This window comes from Helicoverpa zea, chromosome 31 (genome assembly GCF_022581195.2).
Source record: "Helicoverpa zea isolate HzStark_Cry1AcR chromosome 31, ilHelZeax1.1, whole genome shotgun sequence".
NCBI classification, from domain to species: Eukaryota; Metazoa; Arthropoda; class Insecta; order Lepidoptera; family Noctuidae; genus Helicoverpa; species Helicoverpa zea.
The window spans coordinates 9,883,936-9,908,768 of NC_061482.1; the positions used below are offsets into that span (position 1 = coordinate 9,883,936).

The 24,833-nt window shown below is 35.2% G+C and overlaps 1 protein-coding gene across 2 annotated transcripts; it reads right to left on the minus strand.

The window, feature by feature from the left end:
- Window positions 1-5,390: 5,390 nt before the first annotated feature.
- Window positions 5,391-24,208, minus strand: LOC124644869 (cold shock domain-containing protein E1). Of its 2 annotated transcripts, none has more exons than XM_047184507.1 (16): window positions 24,059-24,208; window positions 23,274-23,717; window positions 21,205-21,593; window positions 20,932-21,128; window positions 20,520-20,727; window positions 20,257-20,445; window positions 19,287-19,438; window positions 18,553-18,685; window positions 18,152-18,343; window positions 16,308-16,436; window positions 15,802-15,986; window positions 14,132-14,349; window positions 13,471-13,647; window positions 10,913-11,084; window positions 10,072-10,241; window positions 5,391-9,169 (listed from the first exon to the last, which is right to left on the minus strand). In XM_047184507.1, exons 2-16 carry the CDS (start codon window positions 23,389-23,391, stop codon window positions 9,147-9,149), a joined length of 2,652 nt encoding a protein of 883 aa, XP_047040463.1. In that variant the 5' UTR covers window positions 23,392-23,717; window positions 24,059-24,208; the 3' UTR covers window positions 5,391-9,146. The 2 variants fall into 2 exon arrangements, with proteins under 2 accessions (XP_047040463.1, XP_047040462.1); XM_047184506.1 differs by having other exon boundaries at window positions 14,132-14,364.
- Window positions 24,209-24,833: the final 625 nt, after the last annotated feature.

Consider the following 24,833-nt stretch of genomic DNA (forward strand, 5'->3'; position numbering starts at 1 on the left):
TTTGTCAAGAAACAAAAAGTTAAGTACGTTTGGGCTAAATTTTACGTAATATTTGGTTGAAGTCCGATAAACATTTCGCGCTCGCTTCGCTCGCGTATTCAGAAACTATTTGTCCTTATTTTTGCATTTGTCAACAAACGAAAAGTTAAGTACGTTTGGGCTACATTTTACGTAATATTTGGTTTAAGTCCGATAAAAATTTCGCGCTCGCTTCGCTCGCGCATTTGGAAACTACATAGGCAAGTTTTTCTTTATTTGCATTTGCTTACCTACACATCTGCCGATATGCTTTATGCCGATAGCTTTGAGTAGACCTGACCCAAAAATTCAGTTTTTTTTTTTTGCATAAATAATAAAGAAATGAGTACTAATTTAGGTAAACCGATGAGGTGGTCCCCGGCAAGACAAACTTTAGTCAAAGTGGTCCCTCATGTCAAAAAGGTTAAGAACCACTGATCTATACCAATATAGTAAAGAAAAAAATTGTCGTTTGTTTGTTTGTTTGCACCATACAGGTCCGGAACTGCTGGACCGGTTTGAAAAATTCTTTTACTGTTGGAAAGCTATACTCATCTCGAGTAACATAGTCTATACTTTTATCCCGGTAGGAGCAGTTGTTCCCACGGGCCGCAGCTGAAACTGCGGGGAAACGGCTGGTGGTTTAGAAAGTTGTTGTAAGGTCAAGTATTTTTTTAAAGAACGTTTAGATTATGCACTTGTTTTGTACATGTTGAATGTTCTTAGGTTAAGAACATAATTATAGGAACTTGATTAAAGAACAAAAACATATTTCATCGTCTCGACGTCCTAGAACCAGGGCCAATATATTTTTTTTTCATCTTGTTTAATGTTAGATTTTAGTAATCTAATCAACATCATCCTGCCTTTAGATGTAGAATAAATTATAAGTGTGTTATACTAGGACAATTATTGATGCGATGTGTTTATATATTTACCCTTTATAAATACATAAATCATTGTCTTGTGGAATGATCGAAATTATCAATTGTTTACAACCTAAGATCTCAAATATTAAGAAGCACGATTCTAGGATAACACACTTCTTGCATAATATTAAAAATTGTGATAACTTTTTTAGTCAGAAGCGCCTGGTCACTACAATGTCCATGAATCGTATATAAAGATAAATATGATAAAAATATTGTATTACGAACATAAGAGAACTGCGAGTTTGTGAACCCGGATGACCTCTGTATATTATAGTTCGGCCATTCAGAGAATGCGTTCCTGACACGTCGCGATTGAACTGACGACGTAACTTTGCAATGGCGTTGCAGTAACGATAAAAATATTTTTGCTGGTTGTTTACCGTTTTAACAATTGAGGAGCATTAAAACAACATTATTATATCAATAATCAATGAATGTTATTACGTCGTCAGTTCAATCGCGACGTGTCAGGAACGCATTCTCTGAATGGCCGAACTATAATTGGGTTTTCCCCACATATGATAATGAGATTATTTTTACGTTTTGTAATAAAAAAATATAACCATACACGACTGTTTTATAATTCACCACTCACATACCTAATTTAAAGCTAACTTACCAAGACTCGGCTAGCACCACGCAGAAAAGATAACAGGCAGCAGATCGTTCGTTCGTGACAGCCTTTGTATCGTTCTCACTGCTGGGCACAGGCCTCCCCTCACACGGAGGATTGATGAGGATTGAGGAGGATGGAGCACCAATGCGGGTTGGTGATTTCAGATTTTATAGTCCAGGTTTCCTCAAGATCTTTTCCTTCACCTTTTCATCAGCCATTGGTGTGTAAGATATTCTTAGAAAGTACAACTTAGAAAATTTGCATTGCTACTTGCCTGACCTAGAATCGAACTATACACTCATGCATGGAGGTGCTTTACCCTCTAGGCCACCAAGACTTCTTTTAAAATAAATAAGGAGTGAATTATTTATTTCCAGCTCTGAAGGTTCTTTTCTGCTTAGAACTGACAAGCTCTAAAGCGATTTTACTATGATATCACGTCCAAAGTGTCTATAATGTTATTTTCATAAAGAACACCAAAATGCCGGTCACCCATTCTGATATTAAGGTATTTTCAAAAAACTTAATCAAATATGTACTATCGCATTCAGCATTATTGAGCTCTTGATATGTTTAGATAAATGACTCTAGATAGGTTTAAAAATAAGTGTGGGTCGTAACAAGCACTATGCAGCTGCATAATAAATTAAGGGAGAACGAAAATGATGGTGTACATTGGTTTAATCACAATTTTCAAAAATGTACAGTGATGTATAAACATTTGGCATAGATAGTTGTCTAAAGAATACAATCGAAGAATTAAATAAAAATAAACTCTTATGATTAATCAAAGTTTGTAATTTCAGAAATGCTTAAATAATTTCACATTTAGTTTGTTTTTTTTTTTTTCATTTCTCAGAGGTTCTTTTAGGCACTGAATATATTTATACTGGTTCGCCAAATTCGTAGCTACACTGAAACTTTCGATTGCGAAGGAGAAATACAAAGGTTCCCTTATCAGATCTTATTTAGTTCGTTTGTTAGCAGTTTAGCTTAAAAATACATCTGCTCGTGACAGGCGCCCGGGCGTAAATGTTTAAGACTAGTTTATAATAATACCTATACCCGAAATGATCCGGGGCTTAAGTTCCATACACTACAACATCAAGTATTTCGATTATTTATTACATCATTTTCACTATGACTATTATATTGGTTACATGGGCATACATATTATATTTGATACAACATAATAGACTGTAGTTTTTAAGCGTAAAGCATATAACGTTTGTTCAAAATTCCTATTGTTTCTTTGGGATTACATATTTAGAAAAGCTTAAGCACTTAACAAGTACTCATAAATAGTTCGTGGAGCGACAATTTGACACCACTTCGCACACATTTCATAGGAAACATGTTCTCTAATACCGATGACATCGTATTAACAGCAACGTATAGATGTAACAAAGATACTTGTGTAATTATTGCTCTTGCCGAAGAAGCAACTTCTAAACAATTACTTCACTATACTTAATCATAAATTAGAACTATATTCTGGGATCACGTGCCAGAACATTCAGATGTCAAATTGCCATTAACAATGTTGTGTCATCCGTCCTTTTTATTACAAAGATTACACTAAACATCCAAGATACAGACAGTATAATTGTAAAAATAGTGCAAACATTACGTAAATTTAAACAAGGTGTAAAACACTGCCCCCTGTGATAAGTGAAAGTATGTTTTACATCTTAAAACTTACCCTTAGACTAATATCAATTTTCGTATTGCTTTACAAAAGATTTTCCTGGATAACTATTAAACTTCCTACATAACATTCCTTCTCCTATAAGATTTGTAAACAAAAATGACAAATTTATCCGGTCGTGTGTACATGATACCGACAATCTCTACAATCCGGTAATACATACAATCCCTAGGTAATGTTAAAATACCAAAAACCTGTAGGTATTGTATGAAATATGACTTACACTTTGCCTAGGTATTCTATATAATACTTAATTAGCAACCTGATTATGTATAAGACAAAATGACGTGTCCCACTACTTGATTATGATGAATGTGTGATGATGAGGATCACCTGGTTTATTTAAAAAAATATATATTTTTAACTGTTCAGTTTTAATTTTGAATAAATCGAAAGTGGGCATTATTTACTTTTTTTGTTTTAGCACCGTTCTCTCGATTTTTGATGCAGTATATCATTTTATGTGCGCGATATATAATTATAATAATAAATAATTAACACATTAATTGGACATTAGTCGTACTTTTTTTTATTATTTTGTTTCTCAAGTTTTTAAAGGTTTTCGCAACTGAGTACCTAGTTTTAAGAAAATTTAATTTTGCTACTTACAGCCAGAAGTGTTTAGTTTTTAGCTATTTTTTTGTGATTTTGCTGTATTAAGAGAAATATACTTCTAGGTACCCTTTGAAGAAGAACATCTTTTTATTTAATTTTTTGACTCACAATGAATGAAGTAGATCTTTTATATAAAAGTATATTGCTATTAAGGCGACGAATTGGTCAACAATAATTCCATAACCGGCACGCGCATCTAAGGCGCCAAAAGGGGTCGGAGCGTCTGAGCGGGGCGAGGATAACAATACGCGCGCTAGCTTATAACTAAAAGTCGTAAGCGACAAAATGGTTTTGTAATTTTATTATTTAGAAATGATAATTTGATAAAAATTCCTTCTACAATTTTAAAGAGTATGTATATACTCAACTACTAAAAAAGTTAAGAGGCTTAAATCGGTCCCGTTTGCCCATAATATGTGAATCTCTTTTTAAAAAGAGGTATGTTTGATATATTTTTCTCTGTTATAAAAGTTACCTAATCATGTTTCTACGTCTAACAAAATAAGGTTTATATCATGAACTTTCAGGTAACCAAGTTGTATTTTGATCCGTTTTGTATTTACTGAGAAAAATTGAGATCCTTGGCGCCAAAAATTCCAATTCGTCCTCTTAATACAGCAAATTCACAACCATAATTATTTTTTAGGAGCGCCCTAGTAATAGTTATTTTTTATAAAGTTAACTTATGGTTATAGGACATATTTAATTTACTCGTCATTTCGTAGGTTTATATTGATATATATTTATACATCAGGTCCTATTTTAAGTATTTTACAGATTACCGGTACAACAGCAATGACTCTATACAGTCTCTAGGAATTGTATATGTTATAGGCAATGATTATAATCCGGCATTGTATAGAATGAAATACAATATTTCAAAAATTGCCTGGAAGTCCCAGGTATTTTATACATTACCTAGGTATTCTATAAAAAGCCTGAATTATACAGATTGCCGGTAACATACAGAAATCAAAGGTACCACACACGGAAGGTCTGAAAGTCCAAACAAGACAAGTGCAGTAGTGATTAAAGTTCATTAATATAAAACACATGCCATTTAGGTAAAAAAAATAATAATTTAAATAAACAAATTAATATGAGGAAGCATATATCAGAATATCATTACATTGCATTATTTACATTGCATGACGTTTTGAATATGCATTCCAAATAATTAGGGACATTATAGGACATAATCTAAATTCATTCATATTTAGAGACCACACTGAGTGCTAAATTCCAAATATTACTTTAAATTCTTTAGAAAATCACCTGTGTAAGTCGTTCGAATGAATTGTTCGCCGAAACAGTAGCCATACTTGCAATGATGGATGAATGTATTTAGTTTAAGAAGTCAATTTTATTATTTGAATTTGATAAAGATTCATATTTAACCTTGCAGGTGGTACTTATTTAACTTCCATACACAAGACCGGCAAGAATATCTTAACAAGAACACTGATATTTGGTTGTACAAGTAAAAAATAAAAAACAATGCTAATAATATAAGTATATCGTATTGTTTGTAATAATGATGGGCCGTAGCAAGTTTACATCCCGTTGTGACAACCTGCTTGCTGAGAACATCGAACCATAACATGTAATATTCTAATGGGTACTATGTCAACGAAAGCTGATTTGCGCTTCGTACAAATACGTGTGAACACATTTTTTTATTGCTTAATCGAATGTCAGTCCGCAAAAAAGGCTTTCTAACACAAAAAAACGAGAAATGCGGTACATGGTACTATAACACTAAATCGTTCGTAGATTTGGTAATAGACTGAAGTAAATAAATTATCACCATACACACTAACAACTTTTATTGAACGAGATATAAGAAAAATAGACCTGCATTATTTTTGAAAAAGAAATAAAAACCAGATAGATGATCGAGATAGATAGAGTATTGCAAGACTACAACCGTCGTGGAATCTGTCAGATATGATGACGAAAACTATGGTGGACGTTAGGCAGCCTGACGAGAGCCGAAAAGCGAGCAAAAACGCAGAAACATTAAGCAATGAGATCTCGTCTTAAAACTGAAACCACCTCCTAAGATTAATCTTATTGGATGATATTTCTCCGGTCTATTCAAGATTTCGGATTAATTCAAGAAACACGTATAAAAATCTCATTCAGTCTCACTCCAACACTTATATCAAATCTAAGAACGATTGTCCCCATCAAATGAAATTCTCGACGGAAAGGTGGAATTTTGTTTGAAAACCTTACTAGGGATAGTTTACGCGAAATTGAGTACCTAATAGTGTATACTATACAAAGTTTTTTAGCGATACTCAACCTGTTTGTATTTTAGGCCGGTCACAAGAACTTGCTACTTCATACCCACAGACACAAGCAGATTTTTTAAGAAAAAATATGGCGTAATTTTGCTTTGTCACACATTTATATAGAAATGAGAAACAGTCTAAGCCGAACTTCAGCTTTCAAACTCAGCATACAAACAATTGTCGCTCGCAGGTTCAGTATCGCTACCCCTCTAGATGAAGTGTTACTGCATTTGTGCATACAGATATGAGTTTTATGTCATAATTTTTAATATTTATAGTTAACTTCAAAAGAATCAATAACAAAAACTCTTTAACTAATTGTTTTATAATAACACAAGACACAGGCTCAAATATTTCAATAATTTAAGGCATCTTAAAAATTTAATCATCACTATTTAATATATCAGTTGTTTGTTACAGCTATCACAGGATCATAAGTCCTTAAGGGATTCAAGGTGTTTATCATTAAATCTAACAATAATCGAGGTAAAACTATGTACTATAGTTTTATGGGTATGTGCGTTACGTCAGGCGAGATTATTTTCTTGGTTTCTCAACTATTAAACATGGTAAGATGAAAACAGCACAACAGTGTATAAAAAAGAGTGCCTAAGCACATTACAATGAAGATCATAAGAGCATATCACGACTTGCAACGCAATTCCAGCTAACTCATTTCCATAAACTGCATTGTATTTTATATTTAGTTGCCCTTTTTAGACCCCGCTTGTTGAACTAAACCCAATTTTATATAAAATATAGCGCAAGTAGTGTGTCACCGAATTGGTTGCAAGTCCCATATGCGATTGTAACAGCTACATAATATCGCCGACAACTAACAATTATAGGGATGACAGTGGATTGCTGTTCAACAATGAGGTATAAAGCTTTTTATTGAGATAATAACGTATGACATAAAATGAAATTACTACAAAATTAACAAAATATATCCAATATGAATATTAACGTGCATCACGCAAAGACGGAACTGCAGAAGACAGGTTTAATGCGAATTTAAAGAGAATATAAGTAGTGATGAAGAAAATACTACGCATTAAACAGTCAATGGCTCGTTTTTTGCATGATACAAGCATCGTTCGTTACTGGAAACGTTTGCATTCGCGGTGCAAAAGCTCTTGCTGCAGTCAGTAAATATTTTTAGACTATGTGTAACCAGAAAATAACAAGATCAGCAAGTTTATAAATTTCCTAGGAATATTACAAACTTTAAAAAGAGAGATAAATTGTATTATTTATGTATTTCGCAATAGTCACCATGAACATGGTTCCTTATGTCAAATTGTGATGTGTACGTATACCACCGCGTCTTTTGTGCAGTTGACAGCTGTCACTTTCTAAAGGATGATGAAGAATACCCATGTATTTGCTGAATGACATCAATAATTGTCCATTAATTGTCAATTTGTTTTAACGTAAAGTATAAATAAATAAACTGTCAACTGCAAAAAAAAACGGTCGGCCCATATTACCGACACAGTGCCATTACAATTTATCATGATAATCTGTTCATATATTGAATATGAAATTATTAACAATTGTCAGACTAAAGTCTCGTTTAGCATGAAAAATTTAGATTTTACAAAATTAAAAACATTTTCCGTGAAATTATAATCTTCTCAAAAAACTATGGCCACAAGTAACTTCATGAAGGTTCACAAGGACCCACAACATCCAGCACCTTGGGCAAATCCTCAGGTGGAATCCAAACAAAAAACAATTGCATTCCCAAGGAGGGCAGACGTCAGGCAGGCGGCCGGTCATAAAAATAGAGCTAGATCATACTAGCAATATGTTGTCAAAAAATGAAGTAAAGAAAAATATTGCTCCGACCCCAAATAACTTGGGAACAGGGCAGGAAGAAGAAGAAGAAGACCAATAAGTATTACCGTTATAAATATTTTAATTCAGTCTTTGGTTCCATTCCAGTTCATTGTATAAATGCTTTTCCGATTAACAATGAATATTTTGTTCGTTAATGAAGGTTAGCCATCATCACAATAGAACAATGTACGACGACACATATCAGATGAAGCGCGAGCGTGTGACAAGCGGGATCGCATAATACTAACAGACTAGTACTGCCCTATCAGGGCAACATCCTATCTTTTATTGCACAACAAATTTTCATTGATCACAGTATGTTTCGCATAAAGAGATCTACTAAACGTAACAACAACCGCAACAACGTGTATCAAATGTCCATCAATTTATAACATTACTTCATCACGCACCTTACTTATACAGACAACTTAAGACACACTAAGCTTCGTCGAAAAATCTATTTCCAACTGCAGACACCGTTGCGACATGTCATATAGAGACACTAGCTCCTGTTACTTCATTGACAATAAATTCATACACTAGCCGGGTTGTTTGATTATGAGCATTTTATACACATTATACCTATCTTCTATAAATATTTACATTGTTTTCGAATGCCAATCCCAATACAGCGAACAGATTGGAAACAGATGCTTAGCTGTTCGGTGTGGTCACGTCGCCTTCATGTGGCATGTGTCGCGACAACGCACACAAATACATATACATATTGAACTTGGCAAACCATAACATTTACATAGACCAAGGAATGGTGCAAACGGAATTTTGAACAACGTCTCTATACGAAAAAGAACCTCTATTATATAAATCAAACTGCATTTAAGCAACTCAAATTGGTTTGTTTAATTGATATGTACCTTGCTTATTGATGTTATACATATTAACGTGTATTTGATCTGTATTAATGACAGCTGACAATAATTTATAGTAATCACCTAGAATTAGTAAAAATAACAAAACAATTTCCTAAATGCTGCTAAAGAAAAGAGGATAAGTCAGTCTCTCATGAATACAATGAAATAATTTGAAGTGGAAAATCAAACCATTAAGATGTTTTACCTACATGGTTGAGGCCTTAGTGCTGATTTCTTGATCTTTTTCTAATTATTCTCAGCTAATTGTTCTGAAAATAAAACAAAATAAATTATCATACGACTATTAACTACATGAGTGGGGTAAAATCGATTGATATTGACTAGGCAAGAAGAAAAAGACTGACTCGCCATGAGTGTGCTCTCTGGTATCGCTAGTGTGATCATGAAGAACAAAATGACAAGTGGAGATGACATAAGGAACCCGAACGCCTGCTTACTACTATTTCGTTTTGATCAAGCTTAGCGTACGTTACTTGACCTACCTACAAGAGGGCGCCTGACCTACATGCCTTATGGAATCTCCATTCATCTTTCTTTCCTTTGAATAAACTTCTATTCTATTCTTTGTGGGTGGTCATTAAGGGATAACAAGTGCCAGCATAAGTTCATTTAAAAATTCCTTGCAATATTTACAGAAGTTAGATTAAGTGCCTATACTATTTGTAGGTTCAACAATACAATAAATAAATAAAAACAATGTAAGTGGATGGAATACTGTTTTACTAGATAGGCTAGAAATAAGTATGTTCTAAGGCGAGACAGTGCCGGTTGCCTGATAAATGGAATATTATTATGACTAGAGCCCGGAATATTGTGTAAATACATATTTTTAATTTACGCGATTTTGAGAGTGTGTCGGGGAAAGATAATTCAGACATTTTAAGACTATATTCGGACGAAATCATCAGTTTTCAATTTGATAATTTAAAGAAGGACTTCGTTGTATATAATTGTAATAATTTTTCACAGTAAACAATGTTTAATTATGAAAGGTATTACTATGTTATTCTCCATACTTTTTTCCATATTTCATGTATATATTTTAAATTTTTTAATACATATTCATCCGGGCCCTAATTATAACTATAGATTGTGTTAAAAGACAAGAATTTGAACAAAGTTAAAACGTGATGAATATGGTTGTAGTTACCAGCGACGGTGCGACGCTTGCGGAAGCCGCGGGTGCCGTCTGGGCCGCGGGGGGCGCGGGCCACCACCACGCGCGGCCCGTTCGCCTCCTCCTGCGAGGCCGTGCGCAGCCGCGCCAGCAGCCGCTCCGGCCGCTCGCACCGCGCCTTGCCCGCACCGAAGCCTTTAGCTCTGCACATACACAATAACAACATTATAAACAGGACAAATTTCTAACTTTGTATGTAGGGGGTAATCGTAAGTATGACGCCGTGGTTTGGATTCTAGGTCAAGCAAGTACTTATGCAACTTTTCTAAATTTGTAAGTACTTTCTAATGGTCAATTTATACTAGAGCAGAGACGAAGCGCTTCGAAGCGACTTTCAAAAACTGAACATAACAAATTCACCCTAAACACCACAGCGTAACGCACGCATTACTTCTAAGATTTTAAAAGTCTGCGCGTCAACGATGCTGACTAGCGCGCGCGCATTTTCGCGTATTGATGCGCACACTATCGAGCCTACGGGACATCAATCGGAAATTGTCCTGCGTCGGTGTTGATGACGATAAACTCAAGCGTATTCTGGCGAATACGTGCGGCGCATTCGTGCAGCTTCACTTTAGTTGTATAGAATTTGTTTTGTTTTGTTATATGAAATTGACCCTAAGTATATCTTAGTCACCAATGACTGTGTTTCGGATGGCACGTTATTTTTGCGCCGCGTATTTGCTTAATAGCTGTCCCATGCTGTTTCACTGACGCACCGAAGGCTTTACTTTTTATTTGATGCCGACAGCCCCAAAAACGCCCACAGTAACAGCATAATGAAAAGTATGAAAACCATATTATGTTTACGTACCCAATTTTGACAACGTTGCAAGCCGAAGACTTGCCATTCCTAGGGTTTGTCAACATGACGAATTCAACGACATCGCCGGGCTGCAGTTCCGCCGGGTTACCGCGTACTTCCGACATGTGGAAAAATAAACGGCGATTGTCTTCAGCCTCCAGAGACAGGAAACCGAAACCTCCTGCACAAATAACATTGAAAAATATATACAAACTTGACCAACTGTCTGTCTAAATTAACAAATTATAGTTCGGCCATTCAGAGAATGCGTTCCTGACACGTCGCGATTGAACTGACGACGTAACTTTGCAATGGCGTTGCAGTTACGATAAAAATATTTTTGCTGGTTGTTTACCGTTTTAACAATTGAGGAGCATTAAAACAACATTATTATATCAATAATCAATGAATGTTATAATAGGCATGATGACAGTAATCAAAAATCATTAAAATAATGTATTTATTTAATTAAACTTGAAGCTTGGAATATAAAACGCGCATTGTTTTCTTTATTAATAATGTGATTAATATGTATTTTTATAAAATAAAATTACGAAATAAGGCAATCCGCCATGATATCTTGAACACCAATCAGAGCTCGTGACGTCATTTCTCAAAACAACTCGCGCGAAAGCGCACGAACGTCACATTTCGTTATTGTGAACTTCCACTGCGATCTTTGTTTTTAATTAATTAATTGTTTATAACACGAGTTATGGAGCCCGGATTTATCAAGGCAAACAGCGCTAATTTGCCTATAATTGATATCATAATGCTGGGAAAGTTTTTGGCATCAAATAAAGATTTTTGTTCAGCTGAATTTTGAAATGTTAAAACTTCCATGTAAGTATACTAGTTTAATTAAAAAACAATGAGAGATGAAACCTAACCTCGAAATAGTTATTTACATTATAAACTATGCTAGAATCTAGAGAACTATGTAATAACTTACATCAAAGTGATCTTCACAAAAATAAAGTTGTACCCTGGGCAATATTGCTTTTGAATCTCGCCTTGCAAGTTTAAGCCACTTGTTTCGTATTTTTTTATTGTGAGGAACGTACACAAATAACTCATCAGGAGTTGTTTTGGATGTGTTCTTACACTGGGGGACCCCACAACACCAATGCCCTTTCGAATTCATATTTAATAACACAAAAAACTTAATTATTGCACGAGCGTTGTTTACTTGCGTCTTGTAATTTCAGTTGTGACGTCACAAGTGACGACATGACACTGACAAGCGTTTTCGCGCCGGATTCAAAGTGGACAGAGAAAAATGCAATTATTTGATAAAAAAACTTCGCATTTTCTTAAAATTAATGATTTTTCATATAAAATAGACGTATACCTACATCATACAAAGGAATTTAAAAATTTGTCATCATGCCTATTTTGTGCCAAACTGAGTGTCAAATAACTTGGTAAACAATATTTTTCTAAATCTATACTGCGCTATTACAAGGTTATGTCAGCGGTTTATATTTTGTAGTGCTGTGCTAAAAATAACAGGCAAGTATCGTAATCTGTTCTTATACAGTTATAATATAAAATAATACGTTTTGATTTTCTTTTTAAGAATTGGAAAATAATGGACTATAAGACTTAATTATAACTTTTATGAAAAATAAAAATAAAACTATGACCAAACCGCATTTTTATACTTAGATTAAAAATGGTAACCCCAAATGGCGTTATGGGCCGCCATTTTGTGACGCTAAAACAGTCGTCCGTTGTCGTTTCGTGCGCATAGACCACGTTTTTCAAGTGTTTTCGATCTGTTTTTATTTGATTACCCGGCTTTTGTTAGACCGAGATATCAGGATTGATTCTGTTATTGATAATAATATAATTATACATGTAGGCGAAGATGATGATGAAGACACCACCTCCTCAAGCAAATCGGAGTCTGATTAATATTCTGTTCGCACATTCAATTCAATGTACTTGTAACAAAGAATAAATAAAACAATTTTATTATATGAATATTACCTTTTTTTGGTTTCCACTTAAATAACTAAAATATAAAACAAATGATTCCGCCAATTTAAAACGAAAATAATCTTAAAATAATGCGGCGGTTCATTTTGAAGGAACGGTAACGAACTCAGTGTTATGTTGTGCCCATCACTAGTCGTGACTAACTGATAGGTGTCAGGAACGCATTCTCTGAACGGCCGAAGTATAATATAAAATAAATAATTATAAATAAATAACGAACGAACTGGAAAAAAATAAATAACGAACTGGAAATAATTAACAAATAAAAAAGAGAGATAGAAAAAGGGGGATGTTATCCATAAAATGCTTTTGGACAATATGTACCATTTTCCTCTTATGCCCAAGTTTATCTTGAGCGTCATTCTGACCAAATAACGATACTGTATTCTATTTATTTATTGCAAAATGTATGGTTAGAGAAATGCATCCTTATCCTAGGTGCACATTACGCTGTTAGGGCGCAGCAAATTAATTTTAAACCAGATACATAAGTGGGTATGTACAATTCCGTATTGGGTAAATATTACATTATTTTATAATATTTCTAGTTTATAGAATGGACGTACCTTTAATAGCATCGACGGTGGCACGCCTCTTCTTCCTGATTGGCACAATGTTCGTGGCTCGGCCCTCGACGTCGGCCTGGAACGTGACGGGGTCACCGACCTGAAGGATCTCACGCTTGCACGCCAGCCCCATGATACCGAATTCGTAAGATGTGCCACCTTCCACTTGGATCAGACCTGAAATTGTTATCTACTGTTAGATTCTCGACAAACTCAAAAAAATAATGTTAAATATCATCCACCCTACTTGTAACATCTCACACTGCTTTAATTTGACCTATGTTTACAAATTAAGCATTCTGATTCTGATTCATCATCAGGCTAGCCTTTTCTCAACTATGATGGGGTTGGCTTCCAGTGTAACCGAATGCAGCTGAGTACCAGCATTTTACGAGGATTGCCTATCTGACCTCTTCAACCAGTTACCCGAGCAACCCCATACCCCTTCATAAGAGTGGTTATCAGACTTTCTACTATCTGTAACTTCTTTGGTACTCGCAACTATAGAACTAATTAAACTTAAAATAGATGTTAGTCGATGCACATTAATTGTTAATTGCCCATCATTTGACGCAGTATTATTAAAAATTAAACATCTGAAGTGTGTTACGAAAACTTTGTACCTATTATAGGAGCAAAGACAATTTGAAAGAATACAAACCGGAATAGTGGGCCTGATCCGGATTGAGAGCTCGCAGAGTTCTAGTGACAGTGCCGTTGAGAGTGGGGTCCAGCGGCTTGGCGATCGGCACGGAGCCGCGAGGGAGCACGCGGACGTACTCGGCGCTCGCGCACCCGCCTCCGGAACCGTTCACGCGCCCCAGAGTGTACTCAACCTCGCAACCCAGCTCCAAGCCATCCGGATTGCCTTCCAAATTACTGGAAGTTTTTTTTCTTGATATAAAATAATAATATTAATAAATTATAATTATTACAACTTTATAAAACTTCAAAGTGAAAGTAAATTCCGTTTATCTCTGAAGCACCAGAGAGAGCACAGAAAATGCACGATATAACATAGAAATTATGTATAAAGCTGAGTTTCGTAGAAAATCTACTGATGCGCAAAGCTAACGACTAGCAGGACTATTATAAGTGCAGCTTTAGAGCAAAGCAGTAGCCTGTTACTTTGATAAAATTCTTGATATTTCAAAGATATTCACTTATCCGTTCCAATAGTTTGAAATTTAGATTGTAGTCTTCAAAAAGATGCAGATGAAATATTAGTGATCGCGTAGCTTTTGTATAGAAAACATAAATGTAACACATAAAACCTTAAAGTAATCCTAAAAACTTTTGATCTAAGCAGTTACATTAAAGCTTATAATGAGATAGATCAATTTTTATATGACACCAATCATACGGGAGAAATTATATAGCATATAACAGGGTCGCTAATGGATTAACTCGTTTCGTCTCTTGTAGGAAAAAAACGATTGCTGCCATATGATTCCGATATTGCGAAAGTTTGGAAGTATGTGTGTGTGTCGAAAGAGTAACATATAGGTCATTTTTTATCCAGCTGCGGGAAATAGATTCCACGGGACCTCTATCAATCAATATTCGTATGTAATTTAAACTACCTGTATTCAGTAGTTACGTAGAACAGAATGTAGGTATAATATTTATTCAATCCCCGTGTAAGGCCGGGGCGAATTGCTAGTAGGTAGCAAGCAAAATATTTTACATAACAGAAAAGTTATTCGCATAGCCAGAAGTCGCTTAGGAATTCAATAATATGCAAGTGAAAGTTCTGCTGAGGCCACGGTCAATATAGATCAAACCCTAAACTATAATTTGACATATTATACAGCGTTACGATGTTTTCCCTGATTTTGGAAATACAATCTCTAAGATGGTCAAAACAAGATGTACAATTTGTTTGGAAATATGTAGGTAGGTGTTACCGCTTTCCGCCATTGTAGGTGTCAACTTCAACAATGAATCAGTCAGGTTTGAATGTGATTACATATCTAACTCGACAACATAAAATCCAGACTTTTTTAAAGAACTGCATAGACTTGTTTAAATAATAAAGCAAAAGGGACGTTTTCATTTTGTCGGTAAACGTAATAGTAAAAGAAACAGAACACAACGAGCGCAGATCGCAGTTTTACAATTTTAGCAAAATATTTTGTTTCCTTTTTTCACTTCTTAGAAATGGAAAGCAATAAATCGATTGAGCTACATGACAATACACATTAAGACCACATTGCACCATTCAACTATTGCGATAAACAGCCGTATGTATACCTGCCGCACATAGGTCGATTTGACAATTGAAAATGGTTCATTTATCGTTATAGTTAATGCAACTCACAGTAAACTTACCTAAAATGGAAGAACACCTCCTTAGAGTGATCTGAAGTTTCAATAAAGCCGAACCCGTCCTTGAGAGCGGCGATGAAGCCCTGCATCAGAGGTCGGTTGCCGGCGCCATTGCTGCTGTTGTTGCCGTTAGTCAGACTGTGTTGTACCTGCACTGACTTGGCTACCAACTCCTTTGTCCGCTTCACCTGTTAAAACGGGCACAGTCATGTAAAATCATATATCTACATGCGTTAGTCTATTTTTTAGCTATGATACTGAGGATATTTCTCGCACATCACCAGTATGGAAAAGAGACAGGTCATTAGTCGGGGCGAGGCCAACACCTAATTCTTCTAAGTTTCCTAAGTTCTTAATTTGATATTTTTAAGGCCACATTTATTTAATGATAGTTTCTATAAAATGATTCGATGTCCATTGTCACCATGTGATTGTCTTACTATTGAAACGGTTAACCGGTTAAGAAAACATCTATAAATGTTATGAAATTAGTCAAAAGAGTTTCAAACCTGAAATACGTCGAAAGTAACTATGTCACCAGTCCGGGGCAGCATCTTAGATTCACATTTTTTTGAAGAAAACGGCAGGGATTTCTTTGTTTGTTGGTTTACTTGCCAACTTATCACACCATTGTATTCCTGTTCAGAGAAAACAAATAGATTACAACAATGTCCAATAAGCCTTACAGATAAACGTGCGAGTGATATTTATGAGACTCAGGTCAAAGAATAAAAAGTATATTTTTCTCTATGCCACTTTAATAATTATATCATCGTTTAGTATTATCGTTTATTGAATGCTTAGATCTTTCTTGAGTGGAAAAATTGTAGAACCAATCCTACATACCGGGCCAGTTACTGTCGATGTCACAGAATCAGTGACAAATACGTTACTACGCAGTCAATGCCAGCAGTGGGGCAAATCAAGATGGCTTCGTATTAGTCGTCCGAGCGTAGACCGTATCTCAACGATTAACGAAATAGTCGAGAAATTGAAACTTACCAGTTTACATAGCCTTCGCAGTTTACGCAAAGGCGTTTGTGCCTGGGCTTTCGGCTTGGTCCAAATACGCAGCTTTGGAACATTTAGACAAAGCGAATAGAACCAAGTTTATGAAACTAACTACCCAACCCGATTTTCCGGGTAACATTCGTAAAAAATACAGTTTCTAAGAAGGCAATTTACCGTTTCTAAACCCTTTTTTGGGATATCACGGAAACGGATATCATCAAATTGCAGCTCTTTCTCTTTAAATCAATTTAATTCTTTCTTAAATTTTCAACATTTAATGAATCTAGATATCCAACAATGAAATATTTCATAGCAAATAATTCGAAAGATCATTTTAATAAATAATATTTATAAATATTTTAATTTATAAATACATCAATAAACATCATACTTTGGCTTATCTATAAAGAATAGATAAATATAATATACTATAGTGGACTTGTAAGACACGTTTTTTAGACCTTTGTTTCATTTTTTGGAAATAAATGATTTGATGATTTCTTTTTTAACCTGGTAAGGATACATTCTGCGGATTACCTAACATGAAAGATTTTTCAGAAGGTTTTCTTGCTGCTCCAGGCATCCTCCCATTAAACATTCACCCACTATAAATCTAATCTATAAAGCTGCTAGCATCACTACAAAAAGCAGCACTCTACAAAATCGATTTTCAAAATAAATGGTTTAAAATTAAATATAAATGATTAAACAGCTTCCAACATAATATATGTATTTTTTGTACTCGCTGGATAGCTGAGGCGCAAACAACTTTGAATAGGCGCAAGGGCAAATTCTCTTTGCCAATAACATCACTAATTCATGCTACGAGATCTAAGATCTCATTATATAAAATCGTAAGGGTCAAGCTTATGTAGGGCGTGGAGAGTGGAATATAGTTATGAAAGACTGGTGCAAAATCCGTTAATGATCAATGATTCTAAAAACTATATGCAGGATTAAAGATAGAGTATTGCTATCCCTGAAGTATCTCCAGCCAGGAAGTGTGTTCATTCTTCTACTACATGGACACTTATAGGCCAAAAAAACTGTGCTGTCGTGGATCACGTATAATAAGGAAAATAAATGTGGCTTATGGTGTCCTGCATCATTTAACTATGACCCACAATCTGGCTTGATTATTGGTAAAATCGGCGATTTGACAACCGAAATTTAACGATAACAATTCGGTCATTGTTATAGTTAAATGGTGCAACTCATCGGAAGTATGGTAAAACTGAAGGAGACGGTGAAATGGATTTACACATGAATATTGAATAATATAATATGATTAAACTATTTAGATGATAGACTAATATTGTGAGATATGGTGTACAGTACTTACCGATGGGGATCTTGTAGGGCTAGAAGTGGAAGACGTGTACATCTGAGCTTCCTTAGTGACGACACCACGTGCGCCGTGCTCGATCAGAGTCTCGAACTTGACTGTCCCGGGGACCAGGTGCTTGATGCGAATGCCAGACTGGCGATTGTTCATGTTTGAGAAAGTGCTCACTGGGTCCACAGTAAACTCCACCTGGGTAACAAATATTCGTTAAATGGCATGTTTGTTTCGCTTATTAAAAATGATATATTGACAAGACATTTCAAGAATTGTCCATAATAGTTATTCGATGCGACTAAGAAAATACACCATTGTATTTGCATTATCAATATTCATTGTCAAACAAGCAAAATCTGTGATCATTTCATTTTAAATGTAATATAAATATAAATGATGCCTACCTCATCTCCTAAGCTGAGCTCCTGTCCGAGACGGAGTACTTCGGCAAAATGGAAGAACATCGTCTGTTCCCGCTCAACACAGCGAATAAATCCGAATCCATCTCTCAGAGAGCATACGATTCCTTGCTCCCTTCTGTTTGCACATACATACGTCATTTAGATACACAGGCACTGTCAACAGCTCATTACATAAGATCATTTAGAAAAGCTACGACATCATACTACAGAATATTTTCTTGGCATCATTATTTAACAAGGTGATATAGATCCCGATAAAATATCATGAGACTCGTGCAACGTTATCTGTAAAAGCTGTAACAGCTACAAAACAAGTTGTGTTATTACTGTTATCTCAGGATTTATGGATATAAGCAATTCATTACCAAGTACCTGAATATTAAGCTAGTTTCAGATGCCCATCAACCATTTTTGATAAATATTTTATGTGAAGACGACAAATTATCCCTTATATATACCGATTTTACACAACGAGTGCTCTCATAAGCTAGCCTTAAGGTTGGAAATGAATAGATTACGACAAAGTTATGAAAGACACATCTCATGGCCATCTGTAGCTATTTTTGTAAAAAGCGATGTTTTGTTTGTTAATATATTCAAGAAGGATGGAAACCTTCGCATATAAATGTTATCAGATAACTACGGATGAAGTATGAAACCAAAATCAATAGGTTGGCATGAATGCAATGTCAAAACGTAAATAGATTCTGTCTTACCGTTCACCAGACACGTTAAATGACTCGTCCAACAACGAGATGTTTGTGGCACGTTTCAACTGGTCCCTACGGTCCGTGGCGACCTGGAACTGAACCCAGTCTCCGTGTCGCAGGGTAAATTCGCCACATTGGTCCTTGTCACCAAAAGGCACCTGGACAAAACGGTTTTAGTCGTTACCATGATCGACTTCCTTATGCTTACTGATAAAAGGCAAGTACTCATGCAAGGAATGCGCAAGCATTGATAAACATAAACAAGTACTTTAAAGTCAGGGTTATCCAAAATGTTTTATTTCAGCATTTTAGTATACTGCTGATTTCAACTAAGATGACGTACCAATAGGAAATAGTATCAGAGAGATATGGAATGTTTTGCATAGTAAGATCCCACCGAAAACACCTTTTAGAGATAATAATGTTATCAAAAAGTCGATCGTAGGTACGAATTGCGAGTAGATGCACCCCACGATGACTTTGTTAGCGCGAGGTCACGCCTGAATCGCATGACCCGAAAAATATACATTGTATAGACGTGAAATTACTGTCAGTTTGCATAGCTCCTATATTAAGGCTACCTTCGAACTTTTGGGTGTTGCTTTGCTAATTAACTAAGCTAACCTTACTGAGCTTATAATTATCAAATTAGTAACCAACAATTCAAGTCACATGGGCCACGCCCAAAGGTGACATGAAATAAAATTATTAAATATTTCAATTTACATTCATATGAGATGCAAACTAAGTTTCCAGGAAATACGTAACTGCGTTCATATTATTCGCTTAAAATTTTCATATAATTTTAACATTTTCAATTTTTTACCAGTTTCGATGATTGGAATGATTTTCAACAGCCTGCTTATATTTCAAATATTATGAAGTAAATAATTGAATTTCAAAGCTAAGTTAATAATTTAAAAGAATGTAATTAAAAATATTTTCATCATTAGATATAATGTTAATGAATGGTTACCTCAACTTCTGAGTGGTCGGCGGCGCGGTACCGGATCCTGCCGGGCAGCGGGTCGTTCTGCGCCACGCGCACCATGGTCCCGCGCTCGAGCGGCTTCAGCACTTGCCCGCGCATTATCTCCGGACTCACATCCTCGAACACTACGGAACCGCTCGGCAACTTCGTTATGTTGCAAGCGACTTCCTTCCCCTGCACACACATTCACTTACAAACTCATATATGAACTTACACTTCTTTAAATCATAACAAAAACGCTTGCTTACGTTTCTAGTCTGAATGATAAACTCGACGTCATCACCCAAAACCAATTCTTCCTTAGTTTTGGTTTCCGAATAGTGAAAGAATATTTCTTTCACCACGTCCGCACGCTCGATGAATCCAAAGTTTTCCTTCATCGAACAGACCACGCCGTGGTATTTGACGGGATGTACGGGATTTTCAAAACGGACATGGCATGCTCCCAAAGTGCCTCTAGAATTGCATTATCATTAGATACTCGAATACTCAATTTTTTATTGCATTACACAATGTAGGCTTAGGTAGTAAACATTTATTTAGTAGGTAACAATCGTGGACCCTGTCGGGCACAGCAAAAGATAATATAAATATATGGAGAGATGACTTATCATTTAAGTAACTTTCAATAATTAAAAAAACAAAACAGTTGACGCTCACCTCTGATTTGTTGCTATTTGGAAGCTCACCGCGTCGCCCGTACGCAGAGTGACGTTACCTTCAACATCATCTTTAGTGTAAGGCAAAAAGAAACATTCACCACGATTCTCATAAGAAATTCTTCCTGTATTATCTCCAGAGCCTTCTCCCTTAACTTCAGTTGTTACTGTTCCAGTCACACGCGCCTCACTTAGCACCTAAAATAATTGTCAATAAAAAGTCAAGTTTCCTCAACAATAGAACATTATTTAAAATACGGATAATGTTTATTACCACTTCCGGCGCAATCTTGGTAACCGTAGATGCAATTGGTTTTCCAGTGCGACGATCGTATGTCATCTCAAACTCTACGGGATCTCCTATCTTCAGATGTTCAGTATTGCCACTAAACTGACTGAAGTGGAAAAACAGTCGAGCCTGCCTCTCACAGCATTGAATAAATCCATAGGAGTGGAGAAGTTTCTCAATAATGCCTGTCTCTCTAATAGGTGGGTGATTCATTGAATCATATTGCTGAGATGAAGTATTATTTGTAGAGCCAGAAGAATAAACTGAGTCCCCCATATGGCAGCCGTCAATATTGTAACCAAAAGAAAAGCGGTTTCCACTGCCAGTCTTGGACTGGCTGTTGTAATTATCCCTTGGCGAACTTGGATACTCACCTATGAACAAAAGAAAACTATGATTTATAATCTATTATATGCAAGAATTTCGGTGACTTGTAGTACTTAATTAAGAGTTTGTTAGATATTAGAATTCAAATCAAATAAAAACTGACTTGCACAGTCCATGTTCTTGACATTAACAAGAAAAAAATGGTTATTTAATTTTTGGGTTCAACTGTTTTAATGTAAACCTCAACTTTAGTCTCATTGTATTGTAAAAGTACCTGATTGAATTCGTAATAATAGATAACATAAATTCAAAATTCTTGAACCCATTTAATGAAAAGTTATGTATTGTACCTATGTTAAGACAAGGGCACTATTGCAGATTTCATTATTATTAATTCTACCCATATTAAACATTTTGGATTGTATGACTCATTTGATTTTATTCTATAATGGATGGGTGTCTTGCCTGCTCAAAGGTAAATACAGTTGGTGTTCCTATTTCAAGAGACCACATCTATCGTCACGTAACTGATTTTGTATTAATACAATATCAGGGCAAGACCATGTACAATTCATTTTAAATACTTAAGAAACATAATAAATATATACATTAATAAATAAAGGCATGTGAAGTATGGATTTTATGAAATCAATGTCTGTGAAAAATAATATTTGTTTGTCCTCCAAATCATCCGGAAGCAAGGTATGCACTAAAAACAATTTCTAGGTTTATCTCAGACACTATTATTGACGCCTGAGAGAAATAACTGCCATAATATGCCACAATGCAATACTAGGCTATCATCATCCTCCGAGCCTTTTTCCCAAACTATGTTGGGGTCGGCTTCCAGTCTAACCGGATTCAGCTGAGAACCAGTGCTTTACAAGAAGCGACTGCCTATCTGACCTCCTCAACCCAGTTATCCGGGCAACCCGATACCCCATGCAATGCAATACTAGGCTATATTCTCATAAATAGAGTTTAGCTAGACTATATTGTCTTAGTATGGTGAAATCAATATGTAGGGATAGAAAAAAATACAATATAGCTCACTAACAGTACACAAAGTTACTGTAATATGATGATGAAGTTAGTTCAAAATCAAATTTTCTTTATTGTCATAAATAAGATGTCTATACACGGAGATTTTAAACAGTACTCCATGAGGTAACGTCAACATCAGATGAAAAAAAAAATACTGTTCACAAGATGGTAAATGATAAAGAAAATTAAATGCTAACATGAATAAAGGGAACCAATCTTGAAAGATTAAATGGATGAGAATTAAATGAGAATTAGAACTTACACCACCTTATTACAAGCTGTGGTCATAAAAAAGTACCAGCTTTTGTACCATGTTTAAACCACTGTCCCGAACAGAGTTAATGGACTAAACCTATTACTAAAGCTGGTACCTCTTAAAACCATATTTTGTAATAAGGTAGACAATGTCTCAAAAGTAAATAACACATACAATTCTGAAGGAATTTCAAGAATCCAAAGTTTATATTGCTATTCAATAAGAAATGAGTACATCACAAAACTATTATCTTGGCTGATTTGGAGAAACTAGTCTATTTCAAATACAACATATCACAATGCTTTGATACTTCCAACAACAAATCGTTAAGCACAGTCTCATGTAAAAAAGTTCAATTGATATTAAATGCCAACAAACAAAAGCAAGTCAAGTATGAATATGTAAAATGAATGATAAATGCACTCACCATTACGGTATGATGCTTTGGGCTGCATATTAGAATGCTGGAGATCTAAAATATCTTGTAAGGGCGAGGAGTGTGAATCTTGCGGTTGGTAGATCGTCCACTGAGGATTGCTGGACATTGCTTCGTAGTAGTGGCCTGGTCAAAAACTTGAAAGAAACTATATTGTGGTGTTCAGTTTTCAGTAGAGGTTTAAATTTAATACATAAAATTACATTTTCTTTTAGTCTTTTGTGTTCATAAGAACACTTTGAGTCTTTAACGTAAAAGTCACAATTTATACACCAAAACCACTAATGTTGCAAAATAAAACTACTTATTGTTATGCTAAATCCTCAGATGTCTTCAATGCTTGCTGCGTCGGAGCCCGTGGTGCATTAACTTGGTTGAAGGTAAATTCGTATAACTCTGTTGCTATCTATACGTGTATAACTCGGTATTCACAAGCTGCAATAGACACTTTTGTTAGCTTGTTTCATCCAAACGTATTATCTCAAATAAAAAACGAATCTAATTATTTACAATAACGCCGAATTACAACAAAGCGGTGTTTTTAAACATCGTTACATTTTAATAATACTATTTAGGTAGACATCGGCCGTCCATCCGATACAGCGATGGGTAAAAATTACAACGCCGTGGGACAAGATTATACTGTTCTATCTAATCCAGTTATTGACAAATGAAATATTACACATGAACAACGCGACTGCTAACAGTTTTTACGACGATTGGCGATTGTATTTGGAAGCAAATAAATACGAAAACATAAAATAATCAAATCTCACCACGACACAGCATAGCACTGACGACATACCGCCATATTGAATGTCAACATTTATCACGACTTTGATCCAGCCCTACAAACTAGATATTTTGTTTGATATATATAACCATATAAATATTGGATAATGCTAACAGAATAAATATATAAATTATGATTTTTTGAAATTTTGTGTTTATTTTTTTGTCTAAAGGCGAAAATCTATCATATGGATTTGATTTTTCTCTATTTTATGGCCACCGAAAAGTTTGATGGCCTTGTTTACTGCGGATACAAAATTTTTAAACTGAAAATAAGCATAATATATGCCTATTACATTCTCATTATAGAGTGTTAGGCGCTCACTAGACAATCAATATAATTGCGCAATAAAAATATTGTTCAATTAATTTTTTAATCTCTAAAAATCATTTAAGGAAAGAAAAATTATCTATTTTTGCGCAGATTCACACGTATCACACTTAATGAGAAAATAAAAAACGAGATAAAAAAATAATAAAAATACTAATTGTGCCGATTGTCATTACGGCCAATGGTCTAATAGCCAAGAGCCTCGACCAACACCTCAGGAGGCTCTCGTTGGGCGGCTGGATCAAGGGACAGATTCAGAAGGCAGTACTCCTTGATACGGCGCGTATTGTGAGGAATTTTCTGTCTCTGGGACCTTAACCACCGGTACCTTGGACCCTGTGCCCGATATCGGTGGCCATCTATTTTTTATATTTTTAAATGTTTTTTTTTTTTTTTTTTATAATCTAATATTTCAACATATAAATGAT